We start from the raw sequence: 19,904 nt of genomic DNA, 5'->3' as shown, positions 1-19,904 counted from the left end.
CTTTTTAACACAACACAAGAGCTTTGAATGCCTAAAGAACCTTGATCCTTGCTTGTATCACCTTAATCTTTCATAAAAATTCAAGAAAACTAAAGTTATTTCTTGAAGGTTACTATTCACCATCTTCTTCCTTGATTTATAGAAAAAGATTGGCTTGGAATTAGAAGCTTAAACTTATAGGAAGTATGTAACTATCCATGGGGAAGCTTAGATAATTACCTTGCTAAATAGTAAGTGGTGGAGCTTGGATCTTCAAATTTTAAGAAAGAAGCCGAGAGTTAGCTTGGGAAGAAAGAGGTTTTTGTGTTTTTTTTGATGAAAATGAAATGATTTGCTTGGTTGTTTGATTTTTTGTGTTGTTTTTGGTTAATGACTTAATTAACCTTGATTTTGTGTGGTTATAATTCAACCACACTTCCTTCCCTTCTATGTCATGCCTACATCACTTTGTGATGTCATCACCCCTCCTTTGTCCTCTTTCTATTGGTTGGATGACATCACCCCCACTAATCCCTTTGATTAGCTTTTAATTGTTTGCCTAATGACCGCTGATCTGTTATACGGTTCGCTTAACTTTCGTTTTCGTTTATCGTTCGAGGGATCATACCCGGGATCTTATTACTTAGGTTCCCTTAACCTTTCTCAATACATTAAATTCCTTTTTATGATCCTCTATTATAATCCTTTAATTTAAATCCTTTTATCCTGTTACCTTATACTCAATTCTTTCCATATCTATTGGATTTCCGGGAAAAATCAAAGTGTTCGGAATTGGATTCTGACGATCTTTACATACACTTATATACCACATAGAGTACTAATAATATTCCATAAGATCAATAACAGAACCCCTACATAGCGTGGCATGAAAATTTTTCTCATTCAGCAAAAACACTATTCATAAGGGTTTCAAAAATTTCCAAACATTGGGGTTATTACAGTCTCCCCTCCTTTAAAGGATTCCGTCCCGGAATCAGATAGAAAACAGTTGGGGATGCTTTTCTAGCATTGTGCCTTCTAACTCTCTAGTCAATTTTCGACATTGTGGTCTTACCACCAACTCTGCCTAGTTTGATAATCCTTCTCCTAAGCACTTGTTCCTTTTCACTCTATAACCTTCCTGGTTGCTCCATATAGGTTACGTCTCGTTGCATGTCTATGCGCTCATATGCCCCTATTTGTCTAGCATCCGAATTACACTTTCTTAACATTGATACGTGAAACCCGTTATGACTTGCTACATGCTCTGGGGTAAGGCTAGCTCATATGCTAACTTCCCAATACTTCTTAATATATCCGAGGGTCCAACAAATTGTAGACTTAGCTTTCCTTTCTTTCCGAACCTCATTAATCCTTTCCAAGGGATACCTATAACATTACTAGGTCCCCTATTTCATACTCTTTGTCCTTTCGTGTAATGTCCATCTTGGGCTACTACCAGCCGTCCTCTGATTAGATCTATCATATCCTTGGTCCTTTGGACTACTGCGGATCCGAGCATCTTACGCTCTACAACTTCATCTTAACATAAGGGAGATCGACATTGTCTTCCCTCAAGGATCTCATAAGGTGACATCTCAATACTGACATATGATCTATTGTCGTAAGAAAACTCAATCCGTGTTAAGTGATCATTCCAATTTCTTTCAAGTCTATTGCACAGACTCTCATTATAGCTTTTAGCATTAGAGCTTCTGCTTCTCAATACCCATTCTTTTCCAGTTCGTAATCGCTACTACCTTCCGTTCCTAATATTATACTGGTTATACTTTTGCTCGTTAGCGTTCTATAACCTTTTAATAACCACGTCAACCTTAGTATCACGAATGTGTTCCCATTCCGCATACTACCACCACTTTATTACTCCTTTTTCAGTTGTTTCTATTTTCCAAAATTTGATCAATCAAATAGAAGTAAAGGAATTTGTTGAGAGATCACTATGATCATGAACACTTGTTATATCGCTTAGTTAGTACAGAAGGTGGCCAGCCTTTAGTACTTGACCAGCGATTAAACAATAGCTGGTATCCTACTAGGCTTCTATCACACAGATAGATAGTCATTCGGCAATACCTCCCCTTTCTGGAAGGGTTGTTCTTCTCAGCTTACATGAAATGAAAAGAAGAGAAAAGAACGAATTGAAGAGAATTGTATATATGAAAAATATACTTCCACAAAATATCTGGCTTGGAACTTAACTCTGAACTATAGAGGTTTGTCATAGGAGAACAAAACATAAACGTATTTATATCAGCATCAAGTATTATAGCATCGTATTTCCCATGCCTAAATATTTTCGCCATTCCGTCCATCATTCTATGGACCCATGCTCTTCCTCGAGCTTATACATAATCACCTTTGAAACTCCTTCGACATCGAAAATCGAATCTGGGACCTCCTTCTATATATCACCGTTACTCGGATTCTATGCTTGCACTGCAACCTTCCTCGTATAGTAATACGACTCTCTATTGATAAGAAAGAATAAATATTCAATAGGTAGATACTCTACTTAATTAGTCTATCAATGATAACTTATACACTACCACGACCCGATTAGTGGTACTCAATCTCAACACCCATTCCAATACAACTCTCACGGTTGTAATCAGCTCATTACTCGCAGAATCATTGCTGCCTTACTATGGTCCACCACTGACCTACTGTAGTCATTCATTTTCCATGAAGTCTTAATAGCTAACCATACGGAGTCCATACATCTCGTATCTAATTCTCTTAAGGAGTTAACATAACCACCAATCACAATTCATGAAGAACACTCCAAACTCTGACGTACTTTCATGACATGAAGCAGATAAAAGTGCAGAAGAGTTTCAATCAAAGCAACGATAGCAGGTTAATACCATTCTTAATCATATGCCTTAAATAGAAGACTTAACTCAAAGGTTCGTCTAGTCCTTTTTGAAACATGGTCCTGGCTTATCTCAAGATAGGACCTTCTAAGATAGATAGCCCGTTCATGGCGATTACACGAATTAAACCTTTACCAACTACTATTACGGTTGGGTATTGCACAGTCATCAGAAGGAATGTCAATCTTCCAAACCATAATTCAACCTTCACATTTTTAACCATCATCACTGTATTCTTTTGGCACACGCGCCTATAATTATCCACTTACCTTTAAAGTGTCGGCCACCTCTTTGGCCTTTCCTGATAGTAAAATTTCCTTACAGTCAATGTCATTTTAACCACCTCCAAATAAATTTTCTACCTTATTTCCGATCACTGCTTGAGTGAAGATGTTTTCCTTAAAATCAGATGGAAAAAAAATATCACCATTTTTTTCCATAAGTTATTGCCTCAGTCTTTAGAGGCTAATCACTGTCAAGACTGACTCTCAATCATACTTAGAACATTTTTTTTTCTTAAGTCCTAATTACCCTGAACAATTTCGACCATTACTGGTTCGATCCATAATTTCTTGTGGTTTAACACGTGCCCCACTTGGCATCATTATAATTACATCATTTTTCTTTTATCAACATTTTTATTCTTGAGAATTTTGAATATTACCTTTCTCCTTGTAAAACCTCTAAGGTTATCCTTCAATCGTTCCTCCTGTATTCCCTAGATACAGGGCATATCAAAATACCATTCACTATTACTAGAACCATTGTCTATATACTTCTGAAAAAAATTCTCCACTGATCCTTAAAGGTTGTTGTTACCTTAACCCTTTCCAATTCATCCTGTCAAAACTCATATTGTCCCTATTAAGGGTGAAATGCCAACCTTTATGCATTCCCCTAGGATTCATTTTAAGTTACCGATGTTCTATCCTTAATTCCACCTTTAAAAGGTACCTGCATCCTTCCATGGATAAATCAAGTCATATATCCCTGATAAGGGTGTCTTATTCAATCATTCCCACCTTGATAGTATATGTCTAATTCCACCATAACATCTGTATTCAAAATGGGGTCAATCAATATGGCCTCCAAAAGATAGCAACGGTTATCCGCTTGTCTTGCCTAATTTGGTAACGATAACAAGGATGTTCTGGAAGATATTGGTCGTGTTCAACGTGAACCTCTTCTTAATAATTCCTTATTTACTTTCGTTGTTTATCTCAACAGTCACCTCAATGTTGGGATATCTCTCATACCTGGCGCCTCCCTTTCTGGGTATCGAGCCACCGGTCTTACATTTCACATTATTGAAGGTCACTTCCTTCATCCAACTTTCCTACTTTCTTACTTTCTTGTCTCCTTAGTCTATCCGCGTCTTATTATTTATCCTTCGAACTATCTAAAGGTTTCCTCGAATCCTCCCAACTTACAGGGGATAAAATATATGTATCTCTTACACCTTCAACCATCTATTTTAACTCATGGTGAATCACCCTCATCCTGACGATTACATACTTTTCTATTTTTATTGCTACGAGTCTTTAGGGTTTCCTCATACCCAACTCCCTTATCATACCTCAACTCTATTGCCCTTGTATTCCTTTCCACTTCACTTTCTTTTTATTTTCCTTTCTCTTACCATTTTTTTTTAAACCAACACAACATAAGCATTGATTTCAAACATCCCGTCATTCTGGATTTGTGTCCTCAGAACGAATCTTGATAACTTTTACAACTTAGATTCATAATTTATCATACTCGTCTGCCTTTGTTCTGGCTCTAAAGCTTTTACACTATCTCCTTATCTTTGGGAATTACTTTCCCGAAAACAATTGACTGAACTTAAATCAGTTTATTATAATCTCTTGCTTCATGCCTTCCTTGGCCTTTCACCGGCGGGTGGTCTCTCTCTTAGGAGGGTAAGTGATAAAAACAGTCTTTTGTGATTCGTCAATCATTTAGAATCTCAAATGATTCCTATATTTCCTTTAGCCAGGCTCTTGCCTTGACTGGGTCAGCTTGTTCCTTGGAACTCTGAGAGCTTAGCGATCTAAAGATCCTGAAAGAATTTCCCACCGCACTGTCTCCTCAGGGTGGTGGTTGGGAATAAAATATAAGTTCTGTTTAGACAGGTTCATGAATTTCCGTATAGGAGTACCGTCTCGGGTCTCCTTATCTCGCTCGACTTTTGCTTTCTTAGTCTAAATATTTCTTCCTACTCCCCATAATTGGAGTCATCTTTTAATTTAAAATCTTCATTTTCCACTTTATTATATTCCGGGTTCTTTATATCTTAATTGCAACCTCCCTGATTATCACGTTCCAGGTTTGCGCTTAATCTTTTTCCTTGTGGGGGCATATTACTTGGAAATTTTTTTTTGAGAATCTCCGGATATTTTTCTTACTTACTTTGCTTAAGTCTTCCCCTCGTTTAGTCCTTGCACGATTGCAAATTATGAATTCTTAAGTTCGATAAACTTCATGACACTCTCTTAAGTGTTAATAGAGCAATTAACAATGTGATTTATCACAAACAAACTGACCTGAACTGAAATTAACGAATATATACATAACCATTTGTTCGAGGGTACAACAACTGAACATATTAAAGAGGATTACATCATATGAACTTATCGCTCCTATCCCAAAAGTACTACCATAGATAGTCATCTCGTCATTAAAACTAATCATTCATAACTTAGGCTAATCCTTCAAAAGCGGTGCTACATGAGACCCTTGTTTGATTGCTCTGGCTCTGCACACTACCATGGATTAAGAGATGCGAGCACGCACGACATTCCTAACCTGCTCCATCACAGAGGTGATGAGGTCTAAGATAGTCGCAAGTAGAGCTGGATTAACCTGACCCTCAAGATGGCCCCTAGCTGTAACACGGGTGGTAGCCTCAATCCTTTCCATGCTATACGCTAATCCTGCCGGAAGTATCCCACCCTCAATCCTTGGTGCAGTAAGTCGATCCAACAGATCACTCCTAACATTCCGGGCCTCTGACAGGCCACCCAAAGTCATATGATAATCAGCGATAAGAGAAGCCTGAGTGGTAGCATCTAGCAGTCCATGGGGGGCAGGTGGTGCAGACCCAGGAGATCCAAATGGATAACCAAGCACGGTATCAGGTGACAATGGTGCAGGGGATAAAGGTGGCATTTCCTCAGTATGTGCTGGGCTCTGTACAGGGGAGGGAACAGGAATTGGTGGAACCTCATGGATGTCTACAGGAGCCTCTGGAAGAGGGTCTGATACTGGTATAATTGGGGTCGTGGAAGGCCCCACTCCTTCTGCCCTCATTAACCTTTGTGCCCTTGGTAACTCTTCATCCTCTAGTGCCACCCTCGCGGCCATTCTTGCTCTGGTAGTCGCCCTGACTACGGTCATCTGTTCCTCAACGGTCCTCTCTTCATTCTCATCAGGATCCTCCATGAGATCCTCCTCAGCCACAATCCTTTCCGGAATAACATCCTCAACCGCAGCATTCTCTATCTGAACCTCATCCGGTCCCTCATTAGGGTACTCCATCGGATTCACAATTTGATCTCCAACTTGTAATAAAAGATCCTCATGCTGATGCTCCTGAACCTCAAGGTTTGGTGCCCCGCTGCCCTATACGAGAACAAACTATGTTACTATCACGATACCTATAAGGGTTCCCATAAGGGTTTTAACTGTCAGTGCTACGTTAGGTAGCCCGACTATGAACTTGGCAAGAGTTCTTATTATCTTAGTGAACTTATTATCTTAACGTCCCATCATCTCTGAGGTTTATAACGCTTAGCTCTGATACCATTTCTGTAACACCCCCAGATCCGGGGTCGGGGATCCGGGTCGTCACGAGTTCCATTTCCCTTAATAACACCCAATCTTAATAATTACTCAACTACTCTGTACTGTGACCCCACAATAAACACACATACCACACGTTATAGTCTCAGAGATGAACATCCAAAAATAACCACAAGTCATTTTATTCCACAATTATCTACCAATACACCTTAAAAGGTTTTCTGAATAAATTTACATTTCTTTGCCATTATTACAATTCATAAATATAAATAAATCTGGTCCATCAAAAGTTGAAAGTCTAGCCTATTGGTAGTTCCTACCTCAGCTACGGCGGCATCAATGCTTCTAGAAAACTGCGGAACGTCTCCTAATCGCTTGCGAATCGGGAGCTTGGTTCTGTTCATCTTTTCTATCTGTTGTTGTGTGATGAAAGAAGAAAGCAAGGGTGAGCAGCAAGCCCACCAAAATAATATGTATAATGATTAACAGTATATGAGCCTACTCATAATACTCATGAAAGTCTTGGTCAAAAGAAATGAACCAAGTTTGATATCTTAATGCGATGAAGTCGCAAAATATTCAGTATATATACATATATACTTTTCAAAATATTGGAAGTCCTCTTCCATGCATAATATACACAAAGTCCCAGTGTATAACTGTATAAAAAAAATATCGTTTGCAAGGTGATCTCATATATCTAACCTTGTCTCAACGTTTTTCTGAAAATCTTTGTCATTCATAAGACAATTATTAATTAGATATAAGTTTAAAAGATGAAGTTACAAGATACCCCAATATACTTATATCTTTCCCAAATACTACTTGAACTACCACCGTTCAAGTTATAATTAGTTTCAAAAGTTCATCACATAGATGAGACTACAAGACAAGATTTGAATAGATTCAAGCTTTGAATATCATTATAAATAATGAAGTTACGAGATACTTCATTAAGTCCCGACATATATATACACCTATATATATATATATACATTTCCTGAAAACCTCTGTCATGTAAAGTATGAACAGAATTGCAATATCCAATAAATTTGGAAAGGAAAGAATTTTGGCATAAACCAGATATCTTGCTGATCAGGCAAAGATACCAATAAGTAACCTTTTCTACTAGTAGATGGATGAATCCCCCACCGGTCATCACCCTGGCCACATAAGGACCTTGTGCTGGACCGCCATCCGGCCTCTTACGCGTTGATGGACTGCCACCCAGCCACTTACACTTTCATAGACCGTACCCCGGCCTGTCGCTTATGCCGACTCAATTAGATGGGCTTACTTCCCGAACATTGGGCAAGTAATCAATTCATTTACCAAAACTGCAACCTCGTTGCGAATATAAAATACACCACAGAGCCGGATTCCCCAGGTTTTGAGCGAGTATTTAAATCCCCTTAAAAAGGAAGATCTTAAATATAAAAATGAGTTTTGGGATCCGCTCTGACTTTAAAAATCATTTTGAAGACTCGAAAACACTTTATAGAGTGTTTGGAGTAAAGCTGATTTAATGAAGTAAATCAGTCCCCAGAATATTTAGAAAATGACTGAATATTATTATGTAAATAATATTCCCATAAAGAATAATCTTTATAAAAATAATTGAAGTAGAAGTATTAAAACTTATACTTGAAACGAGTATTAAATAACCAAAGATATACTTATATGAAAGTATTATCTTTATTTGAATAATCGAAAATAAGTTTGATTATTGACACCTTATTCTTTAATAAAATAAAGAATATACCTCAGCAAATAATCGGAGTCATAGATCCTCAAATGAATATTCAAATAATATTCATTAAATAATATAAACTGAGTCATAAGCCTTCGAATGAATATTCAAATAATATTCAAATAAATAAATAAAAGAGTCATAAGCCCTCGAATAAATATTCAAATAATATTCAAATAAATAAATAAAAGGAGTCATACGCCTTCGAATAATATTCGAAATAATATTCAATAATAAAATAAAGTTAAAGTTATCGAATAAACCTTATTCGATTAATAGTTTGGAAAACTATAACCATATATATATATAAATATATATATATATATATATCCATATCCATATATACAAAATCTACTCGGGATCCTCGACTCCCGGTTTTAGAAAATATTTTCACCTTTGGGTCCCTATACTAAGGGTATATTCAAGTTACCGCTATTCTCTAGCATAGGTATTATCAACTGAACCAACAGATATATATTTCAAGAATATGAAACAGGCATGCATATATACCATATCACATGCTACAATATATCGCAAGAATTTGCTAAATAACCAATATGCATTTATCGCAAGATCATGCATATACAAATGTATACATCACAACAACAGTATAACGGATAGAATACTTGCCTGAGCGACTTGGGGTGATAAAAGGTTCGGGACGAGTCTGGTAACCTATAAACAACAAGTAAGTTGGAATTAAACCAAAATCACTTGTAAATCTATACTTTAACTAACTTAGACTCTAACGCTTGTTTTGCGCTCACTGATTCGCTTAAGTCACTCGGGTACCCTCGGCTCCACCATTTTTAATAATTTAACCTTTACGAGTTTTAAAGCGATTCCTTCGCGAGTGTCTTACCAACTGCCTAAAACACTTAGCATAAATGTTTCATACATTAATTAACCCTTTTTGGTCTTTAACCTATGTTTCAAAGTAAGGCGAGGGGAAAAGTTTCGTTCGCGAAACGCCGTTACTTGAAACGGTCGTTTCTCCTAAACCGTGCATCGGAATCGAACGAACTACATATCAAAACGAAGCTCGTAACATGAGTTATCTAAACATGGCAGTGGTCATAATCTAGCAGGGGGTTCTCGGGTCCTAATGCTATGCACAAAAACAGTCCAAAGAAAATCGGACGTTACGACGGCTATGTTTACGCGATTTCCCAATTTTAAACCATTCAAAACCATCCCAAATCAACCTCAAATCCAACATACAACCAACATCCATCCTTTTCACATCATAACAACCCCAACCAATTCAATTTAATCATTCATACTTATGCCTAAGCTTAACTTTAATCATACTTAAGTTCTTTTAATCAAAACAACAACATTTACCAATCCAACAACATCCCAAAACTCACTAATCTCTACATACACAACCATCAAGCCTCTCATGAACTAAAATACTCATATTATGCTCTTAACATTCAATAACAAAGCTTGGTTAAGAGATTATACCTTCCTTGAAGCTTTTTAACACAACACAAGAGCTTTGAATGCCTAAAGAACCTTGATCCTTGCTTGTATCACCTTAATCTTTCATAAAAAGTCAAGAAAACTAAAGTTATTTCTTGAAGGTTACTATTCACCATCTTCTTCCTTGATTTATAGAAAAAGATTGGCTTGGAATTAGAAGCTTAAACTTATAGGAAGTATGTAACTATCCATGGGGAAGCTTAGATAATTACCTTGCTAAATAGTAAGTGGTGGAGCTTGGATCTTCAAATTTTAAGAAAGAAGCCGAGAGTTAGCTTGGGAAGAAAGAGGTTTTTGTGTTTTGTTTGATGAAAATGAAATGATTTGCTTGGTTGGTTGATTTTTTGTGTTGTTTTTGGTTAATGACTTAATTAACCTTGATTTTGTGTGGTTATAATTCAACCACACTTCCTTCCCTTCTATGTCATGCCTACATCACTTTGTGATGTCATCACCCCTCCTTTGTCCTCTTTCTATTGGTTGGATGACATCACCCCCACTAATCCCTTTGATTAGCTTTTAATTGTTTGCCTAATGATCGCTGATCTGTTATACGGTTCGCTTAACTTTCGTTTTCGGTTATCGTTCGAGGGATCATACCCGGGATCTTATTACTTAGATTCCCTTAACCTTTCTCAATACATTAAATTCCTTTTTATGATCCTCTATTATAATCCTTTAATTTAAATCCTTTTATCCTGTTACCTTATACTCAATTCTTTCCGTATCTATTGGATTTCCGGGAAAAATCAAAGTGTTCGGAATTGGATTCTGACGATCTTTACATACACTTATATACCACATAGAGTACTAATAATATTCCATAAGATCAATAACAGAACCCCTACATAGCGTGGCATGAAAATTTTTCTCATTCAGCAAAAACACTATTCATAAGGGTTTCAAAAATTTCTAAAAATTGGGGTTATTACATGAAAGATCACTCAGGATACAAGTTATCGAAACTGCTGACAAGAAGCTTAAAGAAAAAGAGAAAATAGAAGAAAAATCAAAGCTTTCAAAGCTTAAATCCAAAGCTGTTGCAAAGAAGAAATCAGTATCTAAGGAATCTAAATCTCAAACACTGATAGATCCAATCTATACAGTAGTTCAAGCTTATTATACTGAAGAAAAATGTGAAGAAAAAGAAATCATTCAAGCTCACCAAAGAAGGAAGATTTATAGAGCTAACTGGGCTGATGAACTGAAGTTAACCTCTAACATTTCTCAAGTTAAAGAAGCAGTTCAGAATGAAGAGTATAGTCTGATATTCACTGAAGCAAGATTGAATATGCATACTTGATTCCTGTATTTAGATAGTTTTGACATCATCAATTGGAACTTGTCCATATTTCCATAATGAACAAGTTGGGGGAGATTGTTAGGAGCAATTGATGATATCAAGCAGAAACTATCAGAAGTTCACTTCAGAACTTATATCAATGGATGATGATGATGTCAACGGATGATGATATCGACGGATGATGATACCAATGGATGATGATATCAACGGATGATGAAATCAGTATTTGTCACATCAGTTGATCTTCGATAAGGAAAAGGAAACAGGAACTCAAGACGGTGAAGGACTTTATCTCAGAAGCATTGTATAGGTTTCCTTGTTGTTAATAGAATAGTATTCCTTATATATTGTGTAGTCGTGCTCTATATAAAGCACATATTAGGTTCATGATATATGAATTGCGACATTGTTATATCTTTCACATAACCTAGCAGTTCTCAAGGATAATTGTTCATCCTTTCGAGAGTGTAAGTTTGTAATAAGTTTTTATCAGTAAATATAAAAACTGTTGATTCTGTTGAAGCTTTGTCGAATAGATTGTATTAACTGTATTCACCCCCCTTACAGTTAATTAAGGGCCTAACATCCCTCCTATGTGTTAAACTTTAAAACCCTTTATGAAGCACTCCATGCACAAAGCCTGACTATGGCCTTGTTCGTACCTTTGGTTGTTTAGCCTTTGCATACAACCAAGATATCCACATTGATAAATTCTTTATGATGGGGTGACATGTGTATTTTTGGGATATCTAGCCAATAAAAAGGGATATAAGTTATTGAATCTGATCACCAAACAACCATTTGTGTCACGGGATGTCAGAATTGAAGAGTCACTTTTTTCCTTTAATTCTCAGTCACAAAAATCATACATAAACCCTGTGCTAAACATTGTTCCCGCACAACCACTTCTAGATGATTTTGACTAGTTAGATGAGAACCCATTTACTTCAATCCCAAATTCACCAATTGTAAATTCACTAGATCTGTCTAATGAGTCACACTCTAAAACTGAATCACTACATTTTAATGATGTTGCTGTTATTGAGTTGGCACCACCCCTACCTAGAAGAAGCTTTAGACTTCACACTACTCCAAAATGGCATGTTAATTATGTGTCGAACCAAACCACATACATCTCTAATCTAGCTTACACTCAAGTAACGCCTGATTTTCAGTTCTTTGTTACCAATCTTACACATAACCCTGACATTGTACACTACAAAGTTGATGTTCAACAAGAACATTGGATTAAGGCCATGAATTTAGAACTAGAGGCTTTAGAACAAAATGATACTTGGGAGGTTACGGAGTTGCCCTCTAATAAAACTTCCATAGCAAGCAAGTGAATTTAGAAGTCGAAATACAACCCAGATGGCACACTCGAAAGGCACAAAGCACGGTTAGTAATACTGGGTTGCAGGCAGAAAGCAGGGGTAGACTATGATCAAACCTTTGCCTACGTCGCAAAATTAATTATTGTTCGAACCCTCTTGGTTGTGGCTTCAATAAAAAACTGGGAGGCGTGTCAAATGGACGTGTCAAATAAACCTTTGCAAGAAGATGTATATATGAAAATGCCTCAAGGCTACACCCATTTAGACTATAGAATCTCTCATGAGAATGTGTTAAGTGCAAGGTTAAATTCTAAGCTTGTCTGTAAATTGAAAGAATCGATATATGGTTTGAAACAATCTCCCAAAAACTGGTTTTCTAAATTGACCACAACTTTGCTTAACAGTAACTTTCTACAGTCAAAAGCAGACTATAGTTTCTTTACTAAAATTATGGAAGATACTATCACTGTTTGTCTCATCTATGTGGATGACTTGTTGATTTGTGGCAATAGTGCTCTGCAGATACAAAATCTAAAAGTTATGTTATCTTCACATTTTAATATGAAAGATTTGGGTGCTCTGAGATATTTTTTTGGGAATAGAGATTGACAGGAATCCATCTGGTATTTTTCTTTCACAGACCAAGTATACAGTGGATTTACTTAAAAAGTATGGAATGTCAAATGTCAAGCCTTTGAAGCTACCAATGGACACACAACTGAAATTGACTCACGATAAAGGAGATTTGTTGACTGATGCTTCAAATTATCAAAGATTGGAGGGCAAGCTGATTTACTTGACAATCACAAGACCAGATGTGGCCTTTACTGTTCAGATTTTAAGTCAATTCATGCACATGCCAACAACTGTACACATGCAGGCTGGTAAAAGAGTTCTCAGCTACTTAGCTGGCTCTACTCATCAAGGCATTTTACTGGCTTCCGCATCAGCTGCAAGGCTTACGGCCTACTGTGATAGTGACTGGGTTAGTTGCCCAATTACAAGGAGGTCAACTACTGCATACTGCATACTGCATACTACATATTTCTTGGTGACTCACTTCTGTCCGCGAAAACTAAGAAATAGAATGTCATTGCTAGGTTGTCAGCTGAAGCGCAATATAGGGCAATTGTTGTGACAGCTTGTGAGATAACTTGGTTAACTGATCTATTAAAAGATCTGGGCTTAACAAATCTACCCCCTACAGTCTTAAAGTGTGATAGTCAGGCAGCCCTAACCATCGCTGCAAACCCCGTGTTGCATGTGAGAACCAAGCATGTGGAAATCGATTGTCACTATGTACGTAATCAAATTAAAGCTGGGACCATTCAGACAACTAAAGTGGCATCAAAGGATCAACTGGCAGATATAATGACCAATATACTTTCAGTAAATCAACATTAGTCTATTCTAGCCAAGCTTGGAGCTGTTCACACTGATCACCTCTCATCTTGAAGGGGAGTATTGAGGAGAACACAACTATTTCAATCATTTTAGTACTTATGTTATTTTCTGTCTTTGCCACATTAATTTTGGAACCGCTTGTGTCAATATCCAGACAAATTCAATTAGTACTTTTTGTTATTATTAGCTGTAAGACTTGGTCTCTATCTGTAGTGCACATCCTTGGCTATATAGCAAGGGTGTGGTCTTGTCATACATTCTCAAGTTAATGAATATTGTTTTCATCTCACTGTGTGTTCTTAGAGTTCAGTAACAATATCTTCAAGAGCTTACTCTATAAAGCTTATCAGATCCTTATCAGCAAACGGCTTTTGAACGTTAGCCATAGAAGAAAAGGACATGTCGGGATAGCAGGGTGCCAGACCGCTTTTAACCAAAAAATGTATCTAAACTGTGCACCTGGGAGGACCTTTATCTAAATGGTAGTCCCTGCACAAAGCTTGGGCAAGAAAAATATTACCCCCCATTAAACGACTGGGACAAACGGAGCTTGATTTGGAGAAATTAAACCACCAAGAACTGACTTTAACTGATTTACTAGAATTTTAGCAATAACTTTGTAAAGAAAACTGCAACAAGCAATGGGTTCATACTAGTAGCAGCATTCGTTTTAGGAACTAAAGCAAGGGTCGTGCCTTGAAAAACTTTGGCAACTTCAGCGCAAAAAAGAAAATAGAGAATGCTTTTCACAACGTCATTTCCAACTATATATACTCCAGGTTGAGAGAAAGAACTCTACCGTATAATCGTAGGGACCGCGTGACTTGGATTTGGTTGTCTATACTATCTATACTATACTATACTATAATAACCGGAATAGGGTATAATTTGTAGTTTGGTTAACCCCTCATTTTGGTTATCCCTTTCCATCACGACCGTCGGATCTTCTTCATCAAATAATAAAAGCCGTCAGATTTAAATACTAAAAAATACACTTCACAAGTTCTCAGGTTCGAATCCCGTCAAAAACAAACATATATATTATTACTATAAAGATACATATAAGTTCTCAGGTTCGAATAACGTTAACAACAAATATTTATATTATTATTTATAAAAATGCATATAAGTTTTGAGGTTCGAATCTCACCAACAACAAATATTTACATTATTATTTATGAATAAGATTTCATCAATGATATACTATTTAAACTTAACTTAGAATTATACACAATAAAAGCATAATAATATAATCATTATCTAGTATTTATTTTCTTATAGAATTTTAATAAAATTATATAAATTAGAAATAAAAATATATAAATATTAATCAAGACCCGTGCATCGCACGGGCCGTAAGCTAGTACCTTTAATAGTATTAAATAGTTCATTAGCAGTGATGTTTAAAGAGAGTGGAGCAAACAGATATTAGCAGGGATGTCACAAACAGCATTTTCATTGATAAAAGTTGAGAGACAAAATAAAGAACTAGGGTTTTATTATAATACTAATAATCAGGATACATGTCTCAATGTTTATATAATAAACTGTTACAAGCTAAATTACGAAAACACCCTTAATATAATATATCACTAATAATATATAATAAATATATATTCTAAAATCCCCCCTCAAACTCACGATACTGCACCATTAAGCATTGAGAGTTTGTCAGACAAGAACCGGAAGCACTAAATCGAATGAGCTTTGGTAAAAATATCTGCAATCTGAAGTGAAGAAGAGACATAAGGTAAGGTGATAGTACCCTGATGCAAGTGATGACGGGTAACATGACAATCAATCTCAATATGTTTAGTGCATTCATGAAAAACAGAATTACGAGCAATATAAACTGCACTCTTATTATCGCAATATAGCGGAGTAGGATGCGTAAGCTTAATACCCAAATCTGCAAGCAACCAACGTAACCAAACAACCTCACAAGTAGTAGAAGCCATTGCACGATACTCAGCTTCCGAAGATGAACGAGAAACAACATCTTATTTCTTACTTTTCCATGAAATTAAAGAATCACCAAGAAAAATACAAAAACCAGTAGTAGACTTGCGATCCTCTAGATCTCCAGCCCAATCAGCATCACTATAAGCACGCAACTCTAAAAATGAAGTAGAAGGAAATAATAGACTCTGAAACTGAGTCCCTCGAAGGTATCTGAGAATACGATGAACATCTCCCTAATGCACAGTAGTAGGAAAAGTGACGAACTGTCTAACAACATGAACAACATGTGTAATATCTGGACGAGTAACAGTGAGATAAACAAAACTACCCACAATAGTACGATATAAAGTAGGATCCGCCAAAGGAAGACCATCAGATGATGAATATTGAACATTCATCTCAAGAGGAATATCCATAATCTTATTATCAGTAAGGCGAGCACGATCAAATAAATCAGCAATATATTTAGACTGTGTTAAAAGATAACCCTGTGATGAAGTAGCAACCTCGATCCCCAAAAATAACGAAGCAAACCTAAGTCTTTCATAGCGAAACAACGAGCCAACTCCTATTTTAACGACTCAATACCGACACAATCATCACCAGTAATAATCATATCATCAACATACAAAGCCAAGATAATACGACCTGCACTTGTACACCGAACAAATAAAGCAGAATCATGATGACTAGAATGAAAACCGAGTGAAATAAGTACAGTGGCAAATTTCTCAAACCAACAACGAGATGCCTGTTGTAGACCATATAGTGACTTACGAAGTCGACAAACATAAACAGGCCGATGAGGAAAACTAGGAGGAGGTGTCATATAAACTTCCTCATGTAGATCACCATACAAGAAAGCATTTTTAACATCTAACTAAAATATGTTCCATTTGGAAACTGAAGCAACTGCAATTACAGTACGAACCGTCGTCATCTTTGCAACAGGTGCAAAGGTCTCCTCATAATCCAAACCGTACTCCTGAGAATAGCCTTTAGCAACAAGCCGAGCCTTATAGCGCTCAACGGAACCATCAGATTTGGTCTTAATTTTATAGACCCAACGACAACGAATAACATGTTTCCCTGGTGGTAAGAGAACCAAGTCCCACGTATGTGTCTGATGTAAAGCAGTAAGTTCCTCAGCCATAGCTGCCTGCCAAAGAGGATCACGAACAGCATCTCTATAGGAAACAGGTTCAGATAAACCGTGAATAGATGTAACAAATGAGGAAAATTAAGGAGAATAAGATGAATAAGAAAAATCAGGAAGTCAAGTGGACTTACGAATACGAGTAGATTGACGAGTGGGAGGAGGAGGATCCAAAATCTCTGGAGAGGATTGAGTAGTCGTAGACGGGGGCGAAGATGGGGGAGTCTAAGATGTCTCAGGAACTGAAGTACTAGGAGTTGTGGGCAAAGTTTCCTCAACATCCGAGTCAAAAGGATCAATACGAATGAGATCTGCATGTGTCATATTATGGGAACTAGCAGGGACAGAAAAATATGGAATATGCTCAAGAAACACAACATGACGAGAAACATATAACTTTTGTCTAGCAGGATCAAAACAACGATATCCTTTCTGACTGATACCATAACCCAAGAAAACACACAAAGCAGATTTATGAGTTAATTTTGTATGCTCTACATGTGGGAGAAGGACAAAACAAGTGGAACCAAAAATACGCAACGAGGAATAGTCTGGAACATCTCCATATAATTTCCGAAAGGGAGACAAACCTGAATTATGAGAAGTAGGAATCATGTTAATCACATAGGTCGTAGTAAGAACTGCTTCCCCCCAAACACACTAGGAACCTGAGCGGACAACAAGAAGAAGCGAGTTGTTTCTACAATATGACGATATTTTCTTTCAGCAACTCCATTTTGCTGAGGCGTATCTATACACGAGGTTTGACGTATAGTACTATCAGAAGCAAGTAACTGGAAAAATTCATTAGAAGTGTATTCACCCCTCAAATCACAACGAAAACATTTAATAACAGCAGAATGTTGAGTATGTACAAGAGCACGAAATTCCTTGTATATATCAAGAAAATCATATCTATGTTTCATAATATAAACCCATGTAAATCGAGTATAATCATCAATAAAGGACACATAATATCTAGAACCCCCCTTTGTAGGTACAGGTGAAGGTCCCCACACATCAGAATGAATAACATCAAAAGGTGCAGCGATAAAAGAAACACTTTTATAGAATGACAAAGCAGCAAATTTAGCCAGTTTACAACCACTACAATCAGAAATATCATGAGTTTTTAAATGTCCTAAAACTCCTGTAGAAACCATATACTGTAAACGAGGGGCAGACACATGGCTAAAACGAGAATGCCAAAGATAAAAATCTGACGAAGAATTACTCAAACGAAAAGATGATAAATCAACAGTAGAAGCTCCAACATTCGAGACTTTCAGTTCATCCAAAACATAGAGTCCCCCTTACCTACGACCTATCCCAATCACTTTCTGAGATCTTGGGTCCTGAACACAACAAGTGGAAGAAGAGAATAAGAGTAAGTATCCAGATGCACATAACTGACTCACAGAAATCAAATTCATCTTAAGATTGAGAACATAATATACATCAGATAGGGACACGTTAGGTGTGATAAAAGAACCAACGCCTTCCAATAACATGGGAGAACCATCAGCAGTCATAATGGACAAAGATGCGGTAGAATACAAAGATATAAAAGATGATAAAATTGGAGACATGTGATGATAAAAGTTGAAAGACAAAATAAAGAACTAGGGTTTTATTATAATACTAATAATCAGAATACATGTCTCAATATTTATATAATAAACTGTTACGAGCTAAATTACGAATATATATTCTAACATTCATGACCGAGCAAAGTATTTGATAGCTACTGCCGCCACATTCGCGTGCCCAAAATGAGTCCTGCCCATCCTTGTCCTGAATGGAAATGATTTTATTTGATCAGATAGAAGACGAGGCAGAAACTGAGCAAACGACATAGGGACACGATTCAACCAGTCACCGTTTACAACAATACTATCCAACTTATGATAGATGGGATTATCCATCTATGTCCAAAATAACATTAAAATCACCTCCACAACAACATGGTTTACCAAAAGTAATAGATGCAATGCTGCACAAGTCAACCCAGAGGTTTCTCCGATCACATTCTATATGTTTAGGATCGAAAAACTTATAGCACAACAGTTTTGGCTGGTTATAAATACATAAACAAATGCAAAAACCAGCGCAGATACAAGAACAGATTACAATAGGTTCTAACAACTGAAAGAACTCCTGCTTGGAGCTTCAGTAATAATGCACACGTACTCACCGGCTTATGGTGTAACTCATGATGTTCCGATAAATGTGTATATTTCAATTTCTGTGCTGCCACCAATAAAAGTCTCTCTGGTATTCGATAACAAATTTTTGGGGGCACCAAATTGCATGTAACAACATATTGAGTATATGTGATGCTTCTTAATTTTTTGTACTTCAGAAGTGGACAGCGAATTTGAATCAATAACAGACCACCAGTAACAACAGTTTGACGACTAAATTAAGAAGGCAAAATATACAACATGAAATACAAAACAACGCATCTTATTCCCATAACTGGAACATCCTGTATTAATCTGTAATACAGCTTCCGAGTCTGCAAGTGTGTCAACTTTCTAAGAGATTGCAGTTCAATGGATACCCTTTCTCTTTTAATATCTGGTAACGACTGCAAGTATTAATTGATCAATTCCCCTAGAGAACAAGAAATGTATCAAGCGTAACATGGGAAATGAGCATATTATAATCAAAGCATTATTCAATTTGTGCGATACACAAATGAAAAACACAAGCCCTGATAAAATTGACATAACAAAAACTCTTTAAATCAGAGATGATGAATAGAATCGACAGTTTCCAATGTAAAATCATAAAGCCACCGTGAAATGTTGATCAATAATATTTTTAAAGAATG

At 36.7% G+C, this 19,904-nt stretch overlaps 1 protein-coding gene across 1 annotated transcript in view; it reads left to right on the top strand.

Annotated features, from left to right (window-relative positions):
• The window catches only part of LOC141691373 (uncharacterized), a 98,648-nt gene extending 85,493 nt beyond the window's left edge, over positions 1-13,155 (top strand). Inside the window, exons 3-4 of the mRNA XM_074496099.1 lie at positions 12,139-12,554; positions 12,633-13,155. Coding sequence (XP_074352200.1) covers positions 12,139-12,554; positions 12,633-13,155 — 939 coding nt within the window. The remainder of the gene's footprint in view (positions 1-12,138; positions 12,555-12,632) is intronic.
• Positions 13,156-19,904: the final 6,749 nt, after the last annotated feature.

This window comes from Apium graveolens, chromosome 2 (genome assembly GCF_009905375.1).
Source record: "Apium graveolens cultivar Ventura chromosome 2, ASM990537v1, whole genome shotgun sequence".
Taxonomy (NCBI): Eukaryota; Viridiplantae; Streptophyta; class Magnoliopsida; order Apiales; family Apiaceae; genus Apium; species Apium graveolens.
Note: the sequence above shows the minus strand (reverse complement) of the source record. Positions and strands in the feature narration are given on the sequence as shown.